The sequence below is a fragment of the Primulina tabacum genome, unplaced genomic scaffold, assembly GCF_025594145.1.
Source record: "Primulina tabacum isolate GXHZ01 unplaced genomic scaffold, ASM2559414v2 Contig1406, whole genome shotgun sequence".
Lineage (NCBI taxonomy): Eukaryota > Viridiplantae > Streptophyta > Magnoliopsida > Lamiales > Gesneriaceae > Primulina > Primulina tabacum.
Window position 1 is genome coordinate 1433 of NW_027460248.1, and position 9366 is coordinate 10798.

Here is a 9366-nt window from a genome sequence, read left to right on the forward strand (position 1 = left end):
ATTTAAAAAAAACAGAGAAGTTGTATTTTCAAAATGCAACTTCTCTGTTACTGAATTTAAAAAAAAAAGGCAATCTCAGGCGCGCCGAGAGCCCTTCCAAAGCGATCCCAGGCGCGCGCCTGGGCTCGCCTTTGTGAATCGTTGCGCCTGGGATTTCCCTAGGCGCAACGCCCGCGCCTGGTGGCGCCTCTCGCTTTGAGGCGAGAGGCGCTCGCCTTTGACAACTATGGTTGAATGAACAGAAGTCAAACATTGAACAAATCAGAGCTTCAGAGTTGGATGAACAGAAATCAGACTTAGAACAAATCAGAACTTCGAATCAGAACATTTCAGAACAGAACTTATCAGACAAACAGATTATAATGATTATAGGCTATCCTTGATCTTGGGCTCCCTCTAGGGCCTTCCCCTGTAAATAGGCTTCCTCTGGGGCCTTTTTCCGCATTCGGGCTCCCTCTGGGGCCTCCTCCCGCATTCGGGCTCCTTCTGGAGCCTTTTCCCTCACAGGTTTTCCCGATGCACCATTATCAGATTCAAACAGATAACTTATCGTTCGAAGACGAATTGGTTCAACAGAATGACACCAACATAGAACGAAATGGAGAAGCATAAACGAACAAACAGATGGAAAAAACGATTTTGAAGCAACTTGGAATTTCGAAATCATCACTTGTACATAACATTCAGTAGACGATCGAATTTTAAAACATATATAATCTTTAAAATATATAAACCCACTTACCTGAAAGATTGTTCCAAAAATCTTGGAATGTACAAGTGGGAATTTGACACTGAAAAACCAGTCACCTTGCAAAAATGTTTGCGCTTAATTGAACCGTAGGATCTATCTGAATTTTGGATATGTTGCTCCAAACACGTGTAGTATATTCTGAACGGTGGAGATCAAATTTGGACGTGTAAAACAATGAGCAAAACTTTCTGAAATTGAGCAGAATTTTTGGTACTCGAAAATTACAACTTTTGGAGAGAACTTTTGATGTTATTTTGGTGTGATTTCACTCATTTCTTTGCCACTGTTTATGGGCACCAATGTGACTTTAGGCCTTCCTCCCCTATACCAAAAGTTGCATGGTTTATGGCATTAATCACCAATGTGACTTTAGATCTTCCCCTTCCATATCCAAGGTTGCATGGTTTATGGCATTAATCACCAATGTGATTTTTTACTTTCCCCTTCCATACCAAAGGTTGCATGTAATACATAATACTTTAAAAACCTTCTTCTTTTACATAGCATAGTATATCAGAGTTGGATGAACATTTTTTTTATATAAAAAACTAGAATTTTATTATAATAATGATAGAGTTCACACTTCCGTTGTTGGTTCTGTTAATATTGCCCTGGTTTATACGGATGTAGTTTAGGTTTAAATTCCTGTAACAGATTCACCACATCTTTTAGGTTATGTGAACGTTGTTGCACTTTGTTTTACATTTCTACTTTGTAAGGGCTTTAATAAAGTGAGCTTTTGAACCTACAATTTTGTGTTTAGAGTTTGAGAGTACAACCGCTAAATCTTTAAACATGTGGTAAAGACTAAATCGGTAATCGGTATCAATGTTTACCAAAGTTTTTTTTGTTTCCATTTCTGTAGTAGAAGACTTCAGCTTTGAAAACAATTCCTTAATGAAAGTGTTATCATCTTTTAACAGAGAAACAACCTACAAAAAAATCAAACAAAATAAATTTGGTTTACAAAAGAAACATGATATGAAGTGCAGAATAAATTTGAAAATAGTCTTACAATTGCATTATTTGAATGAATAATAGAATTAAAATTGACAGTAATGGCTTCATCCAGTGCTCTGGGCCAAACGACATCCTGGAAGAGGCAATTCAAGGTGTAAATGGAATTCATTAACGCAACTACATGGAAAATACGATCTGTATTGACAGGGATACCTTCAGATAACTAACTCTGTAAGTTTGATGTATTTTCGAACGAACTACAGGATCTTTAATAGGTATGACCTGAAACAAGCTCACATTAGTAGAATTGGAAATATAAAGGGACCACTTCAACTCCCAACACCAATTAGCAACATCCTTGTCAGCAGAATTTGCATTATCACTTCTATGTGGTATGGTGGTAGGGTAGGGAAGGCAGATCGGAGAAGTAAGTGAAATTATACCTCTTTAAATACCACATGCTCTTTTAGAAACTTGCGATGTTGAACATGAGGTACCTCCGGATCATCTGTTCAGACAATTTGAAGCAATTCAATTAAACCTAGAAAAAGGTGGCAACCAGAGAGAGAGCCAGGCTAACAATCAAACATCCAGAATGCACTAACAACACGAGATCGTAATGCCTAATGCAATCCCTAGCACAATAGAGTAGGCATGCACTTATGAGTCATCGTGTTTCAGTTCTTTGGAGACACTTTCAGTTCATATTAAGCTGGAACAAATAACTAGATAACGTATGGAGATAAAGATTAACATAGGGAAAGGGTTCAAAGCCTACTAGAGAGTGTAATAAATGAGAAAATGCTGTCAGAAAAGATTCAATAATCCATGGAATTTCAAAGTGAAAAAAATATATTAACGGATTCAGCGCCCCATAATCTCTACAAACACTTCAATATACAGAATAAACATCACATGACGCCACACTGAGTAACGGTAAGATTGAACACAAGTTCGTGTGGTCATTTACAATGGGAAGAGCGATACAAGTCATATGACTGGGATGATATCTAAATAACACTCCAATCGACTAGCCTAAGACAGACTTTACAACATAGAAACATATCAAGAAAAATGTGATGGACAATGATAAGATTAACCACCTATCTCGACTAAAGTAGCCACAGGACAAGTTCAATAAACCTTGGAAATTCAGTTATCTATTTGAGAAAAAGTAAAAGGACTGGAGAGAAGGAGGGGATGAGGGATGAGAGAAAGGAGATACATTCAAAGCAGCCGATTATATCCATGATCAACTCATCACTAAATATTCTCTCAAAGATCTGAGGACTGTTCAATAGAACTGCAAGGTTCATAAAGCATTGTTAGACAAACACTAATCCACAAACATGGAATAACATGCCTAAGTGCTGTAGCAACGATATTTACTGATTCCTCTGATAATCTTGAAGATCATGCGGAGACCATCTATGTTTTCCAGGTCTTCACACATCCTAAACAAGTCCATCAGCTTCCGAAAAAAATCTTGCTGCATCACAGATGAGATCCAGTTCCATTAATACTTACTAATAACTTGAGCCAAGCAAATAATAAAAATAAATTAGCATTGCCAGAAAATAAAATGACACGAAAACAATTAGAAATTAGAGTCCAACTTAATCCTCGGAAAATGGATGTTCAAAAATTGATGAAAGAGGGAAACGACATCATCAATCATTTGATCAAATAATTTATTTCATCAGCTCATTTTAGGAAACTATCCACAAACTCTACAAAGGGTGAAATATAATTTAAAACAACAAACTCCAGGTCATACACTAACAAGATTCCGCCTGTCAACCTTTTTGATTGTGCAACTAGCTGTTTACTTGAGGATTGCTTTGATAAAGAACATGAGCAAAACAAGACAAATATAAGAAATGAACCAAATAACAATACAAACATAATGTCCAAGGCATATTGCCAAGGTGTTTACTCAAGAGTGCTTACATCATGCAATATAAGTTCGGCCACATGAATCTGATCTGCAATGCCACTCTCAACCACTGTCTGCAAAGAGAAAAGAAACCTAGCAGTAACTTTAAGTACATTCAAATATGTAAATTTCATGCGTCACAAGAGCCACAAAGAAAACTAAACCACTGCAGAATCATGATATATGTATTTTTTGGGGAAGGAGATGGTGGAGAAAGGAAGGTACCTTAAGTATCAAAGGAAGAGTGGACAGCTCAACTGAAGGTAACTCCCTCAACTTGCTGTCAGCGTTGTGGTATGTTTCATCTGAAAAATGGCTCAGCATAAATGGAGCATCACATCTATATCTTTATGCCAGGATATGCTATAAACTGAACGGACTTTTCCACAAGAAAAGGCTGAATCCATTCCACCAAATCCAGATGATAAAAAAACAGATACTTATAAGTGACTCTATAATAGCTACTTAGCTATCTAGTCAGAAGGAAATTGAGTCTCAAAGCCTACAAGTAAGCTTCAAGAGTGTAATAAGATCACATTTGATAAGATTGCTGTTGTTAGTGATCCATTAATTGAAAAAGGAATTATAATACAGAATGCAACATATAGTTGTTCGGCGTCACTTGAAATCATTCACAAGGAAAAATAAAAATGTTAATATTCTTCCCAGCCCTCTCAAACACACCAGGTTTTCATTATACCACTCTGTTTCATAGATTAGTACGAAGGCATAAGTTTGGGAAGCAAAGAGAGTAAAGAAGGCATAAAATAAATACCAAAAAACCAAAAAAACAAATATTATAACATTTGTTTTTTTGGTTTTTTGGTAATTTATTTTATGCCTTCTTTACTCTCTTTGCTTCCCAAACTTATGCCGTCGTACTAATCTATGAAACAGAGTGGTATAATGAAAACCTGGTGTGTTTGAGAGGGCTGGGAAGAATATTAACATTTTATTTTTCCTTGTGAATGATTTCAAGTGACGCCGAACAACTATATGTTGCATTCTGTATTATAATTCCTTTTTCAATTAATGGATCACTAACAACAGCAATCTTATCAAAATGTGATCTTATTACACTCTGAAGCTTACTTGTAGGCTTTGAGACTCAATTTCCTTCTGACTAGATAGCTAAGTAGCTATTATAGCGTCACTTATAAGTATCTGTTTTTTTATCATCTGGATTTGGTGGAATGGATTCAGCCTTTTCTTGTGGAAAAGTCCGTTCAGTTTATAGCATATCCTGGCATAAAGATATAGATGTGATGCTCCATTTATGCTGAGCCATTTTTTCAGATGAAACATACCACAACGCTGACAGCAAGTTGAGGGAGTTACCTTCAGTTGAGCTGTCCACTCTTCCTTTGATACTTAAGGTACCTTCCTTTCTCCAACATCTCCTTCCCCAAAAAATACATATATCATGATTCTGCAGTGGTTTAGTTTTCTTTGTGGCTCTTGTGACGCATGAAATTTACATATTTGAATGTACTTAAAGTTACTGCTAGGTTTCTTTTCTCTTTGCAGACAGTGGTTGAGAGTGGCATTGCAGATCAGATTCATGTGGCCGAACTTATATTGCATGATGTAAGCACTCTTGAGTAAACACCTTGGCAATATGCCTTGGACATTATGTTGTATTGTTATTTGGTTCATTTCTTATATTTGTCTTGTTTTGCTCATGTTCTTTATCAAAGCAATCCTCAAGTAACAGCTAGTGCACAATCAAAAGGTTGACAGGCGGAATCTTTGTTAGTGTATGACCTGGAGTTTGTTGTTTTAAATTATATTTCACCCTTTGTAGGAGTTTGTGGATAGTTTCCTAAAATGAGCTGATGAAATAAATTATTTGATCAAATGATTGATGATGTCGTTTCCCTCTTTCATCAATTTTTTGAACATCCATTTTCCGAGGATTAGTTGGACTCTAATTTCTAAATTGTTTTTCGTGTCATTTTATTTTCTGGCAATGCTAATTTATTTTTATTATTTGCTTGGCTCAAGTTATTAGTAAGTATTAATGGAACTGGATCTCATCTGTGATGCAGCAAGATTTTTTTCGGAAGCTGATGGACTTGTTTAGGATGTGTGAAGACCTGGAAAACATAGATGGTCTCCGCATGATCTTCAAGATTATCAGAGGAATCAGTAAATATCGTTGCTACAGCACTTAGGCATGTTATTCCATGTTGTGGATTAGTGTTTGTCTAACAATGCTTTATGAACCTTGCAGTTCTATTGAACAGTCCTCAGATCTTTGAGAGAATATTTAGTGATGAGTTGATCATGGGATATAATCGGCTGCTTGAATGTATCTCCTTTCTTCTTCATCCCTCATCCCCTCCTTCTCTCCAGTCCTTTTACTTTTTCTCAAATAGATAACTGAATTTCCCAAGGTTTTATTGAACTTGTCCTGTGGCTACTTTAGTCGAGATAGGTGGGTAATCTTATCATTGTCCATCACATTTTTCTTGATATGTTTCTATGTTGTAAAGTCTGTCTTAGGGCTAGTCGATTGGAGTGTTATTTAGATATCATCCCAGTCATATGACTTGTATCGCTCTTCCCATTGTAAATGACCACACGAACTTGTGTTCAATCTTACCGTTACTCAGTGTGGCGTCATGTGATGTTTTATTCTGTATATGAAGTGTTTGTAGAGATTATGGGGCGCTGAATCCGTTAATATATTTTTTCACTTTGAAATTCCATGGATTATTGAATCTTTCTGACAGCATTTTCTCATTTATTACACTCTCTAGTAGGCTTTGAACCCTTTCCCTATGTTAATCTTTATCTCCATACGTTATCTAGTTATTTGTTCCAGCTTAATATGAACTGAAAGTGTCTCCAAAGAACTGAAACACGATGAATCATAAGTGCATGCCTACTCTATGTGCTAGGATTGCATTAGGCATTACGATCTCGTGTTGTTAGTGCATTCTGGATGTTGATTGTTAGCCTGGCTCTCTCTCTGGTTGCCACCTTTTTCTAGGTTTAATTGAATTGCTTCAAATTGTCTGAACAGATGATCCGGAGGTACCTCATGTTCAACATCGCAAGTTTCTAAAAGAGCATGTGGTATTTAAAGAGGTATAATTTCACTTACTTCTCCGATCTGCCTTCCCTACCCTACCACCATACCACATAGAAGTGATAATGCAAATTCTGCTGACAAGGATGTTGCTAATTGGTGTTGGGAGTTGAAGTGGTCCCTTTATATTTCCAATTCTACTAATGTGAGCTTGTTTCAGGTCATACCTATTAAAGATCCTGTAGTTCGTTCGAAAATACATCAAACTTACAGAGTTAGTTATCTGAAGGTATCCCTGTCAAATACAGATCGTATTTTCCATGTAGTTGCGTTAATGAATTCCATTTACACCTTGAATTGCCTCTTCCAGGATGTCGTTTGGCCCAGAGCACTGGATGAAGCCATTACTGTCAATTTTAATTCTATTATTCATTCAAATAATGCAATTGTAAGACATTTTCAAATTTATTCTGCACTTCATATCATGTTTCTTTTGTAAACCAAATTTATTTTGTTTGATTTTTTTGTAGGTTGTTTCTCTGTTAAAAGATGATAACACTTTCATTAAGGAATTGTTTTCAAAGCTGAAGTCTTCTACTACAGAAATGGAAACAAAAAAAAACTTTGGTAAACATTGATACCGATTACCGATTTAGTCTTTACCACATGTTTAAAGATTTAGCGGTTGTACTCTCAAACTCTAAACACAAAATTGTAGGTTCAAAAGCTCACTTTATTAAAGCCTTACAAAGTAGAAATGTAAAACAAAGTGCAACAACGTTCACATAACCTAAAGATGTGGTGAATCTGTTACAGGAATTTAAACCTAAACTACATCCGTATAAACCAGGGCAATATTAACAGAACCAACAACGGAAGTGTGAACTCTATCATTATTATAATAAAATTCTAGTTTTTTATATAAAAAAAAATGTTCATCCAACTCTGATATACTATGCTATGTAAAAGAAGAAGGTTTTTAAAGTATTATGTATTACATGCAACCTTTGGTATGGAAGGGGAAAGTAAAAAATCACATTGGTGATTAATGCCATAAACCATGCAACCTTTGATATGGAAGGGGAAGATCTAAAGTCACATTGGTGATTAATGCCATAAACCATGCAACTTTTGGTATAGGGAGGAAGGCCTAAAGTCACATTGGTGCCCATAAACAGTGGCAAAGAATGAGTGAAATCACACCAAAATAACATCAAAAGTTCTCTCCAAAAGTTGTAATTTTCGAGTACCAAAAATTCTGCTCAATTTCAGAAAGTTTTGCTCATTGTTTTACACGTCCAAATTTGATCTCCACCGTTCAGAATATACTACACGTGTTTGGAGCAACATATCCAAAATTCAGATAGATCCTACGGTTCAATTAAGCGCAAACATTTTTGCAAGGTGACTGGTTTTTCAGTGTCAAATTCCCACTTGTACATTCCAAGATTTTTGGAACAATCTTTCAGGTAAGTGGGTTTATATATTTTAAAGATTATATATGTTTTAAAATTCGATCGTCTACTGAATGTTATGTACAAGTGATGATTTCGAAATTCCAAGTTGCTTCAAAATCGTTTTTTCCATCTGTTTGTTCGTTTATGCTTCTCCATTTCGTTCTATGTTGGTGTCATTCTGTTTGAACCAATTCGTCTTCGAACGATAAGTTATCTGTTTGAATCTGATAATGGTGCATCGGGAAAACCTGTGAGGGAAAAGGCTCCAGAAGGAGCCCGAATGCGGGAGGAGGCCCCAGAGGGAGCCCGAATGCGGAAAAAGGCCCCAGAGGAAGCCTATTTACAGGGGAAGGCCCTAGAGGGAGCCCAAGATCAAGGATAGCCTATAATCATTATAATCTGTTTGTCTGATAAGTTCTGTTCTGAAATGTTCTGATTCGAAGTTCTGATTTGTTCTAAGTCTGATTTCTGTTCATCCAACTCTGAAGCTCTGATTTGTTCAATGTTTGACTTCTGTTCATTTCAACCATAGTTGTCAAAGGCGAGCGCCTCTCGCCTCAAAGCGAGAGGCGCCACCAGGCGCGGGCGTTGCGCCTAGGGAAATCCCAGGCGCAACGATTCACAAAGGCGAGCCCAGGCGCGCGCCTGGGATCGCTTTGGAAGGGCTCTCGGCGCGCCTGAGATTGCCTTTTTTTTTAAATTCAGTAACAGAGAAGTTGCATTTTGAAAATACAACTTCTCTGTTTTTTTTTAAATATTAACTTAAATGTAAAAGGCCCAACCCAACCTTAAACCCAACCTTGAACAATTCACGAAGGATAAATGTATTTTAAAATTTTTGCAGCTTCATTCGAAAAGAAGAAACAGGTTGGCGCAGAAGCGTTTGAATGATCTAGTCTTCATTAAATATAACAGGGCATTGAAACGTCGATATGATTTGCGCGACAAAATTGATCCTATTTCATTGGATGATATCGATGATAGCAATGAATGGTTGATGGGAGGATTGGACAACGAAGAAAATAATCTAGTCTTTAGGGATGATGATTTGACATGGGGTGATGTAGACCGAAAGTTCTAGGGACTCTAATGATTTGATGGAAGAAGATGAACTTGATTTGGATGATTGAAGAATTTTAATCGTGTTACTTATTATTATGAACTTATTAATTATTTGTTGTTTTGTGTGACATTGTGACTTATTATTTCATATTTTAATATATTATTC

The 9366-nt window shown here is 36.5% G+C and overlaps 2 protein-coding genes and 1 long non-coding RNA gene across 3 annotated transcripts; 2 read left to right on the forward strand and 1 right to left on the reverse strand.

Moving 5' to 3' along the window:
• Positions 1–373: 373 nt before the first annotated feature.
• Positions 374–4029, reverse strand: LOC142536691 (uncharacterized). The gene is made up of 10 exons (XM_075641950.1): positions 3873–4029; positions 3662–3721; positions 3101–3200; positions 2937–3014; positions 2155–2219; positions 1925–1993; positions 1767–1844; positions 1463–1683; positions 743–889; positions 374–545 (listed from the first exon to the last, which is right to left on the reverse strand). The coding sequence occupies exons 1-10, from the start codon at positions 3969–3971 to the stop codon at positions 374–376; spliced, it is 1089 nt and encodes a 362-aa protein (XP_075498065.1). The 5' UTR covers positions 3972–4029.
• Positions 4030–4535: 506 nt separating this feature from the next.
• Positions 4536–6029, forward strand: LOC142536693 (uncharacterized). Its single transcript, XM_075641951.1, has 5 exons — positions 4536–4548; positions 4932–5023; positions 5175–5234; positions 5696–5795; positions 5881–6029. The coding sequence occupies exons 1-5, from the start codon at positions 4536–4538 to the stop codon at positions 6027–6029; spliced, it is 414 nt and encodes a 137-aa protein (XP_075498066.1).
• Positions 6030–6624: 595 nt separating this feature from the next.
• Positions 6625–7772, forward strand: LOC142536692 (uncharacterized). Its single transcript, XR_012818438.1, has 4 exons — positions 6625–6740; positions 6902–6970; positions 7052–7129; positions 7212–7772. It is a non-coding gene; the product is annotated as an uncharacterized LOC142536692 (long non-coding RNA).
• Positions 7773–9366: the final 1594 nt, after the last annotated feature.

What these genes read in the sequence shown, in the direction of transcription:
- LOC142536691 (XM_075641950.1), bottom strand. Translation starts at nt 3,971, where the DNA reads ATGCTGAGCCATTTTTCAGATGAAACATACCACAACGCTGACAGCAAG. An exon ending in TTCATTCAAATAATGCAATT is followed by an intron (nt 1,684 to 1,766) that starts GTAAGACTATTT and finishes ATTTTTTTGTAG; the next exon opens with GTTGTTTCTCTGTTAAAAGA. An exon ending in TTTTTGGAACAATCTTTCAG is followed by an intron (nt 546 to 742) that starts GTAAGTGGGTTT and finishes TCGAACGATAAG; the next exon opens with TTATCTGTTTGAATCTGATA.
- LOC142536693 (XM_075641951.1), top strand. An exon ending in CTCTTCCTTTGATACTTAAG is followed by an intron (nt 5,024 to 5,174) that starts GTACCTTCCTTT and finishes TTCTCTTTGCAG; the next exon opens with ACAGTGGTTGAGAGTGGCAT. An exon ending in CCGAACTTATATTGCATGAT is followed by an intron (nt 5,235 to 5,695) that starts GTAAGCACTCTT and finishes TCTGTGATGCAG; the next exon opens with CAAGATTTTTTTCGGAAGCT.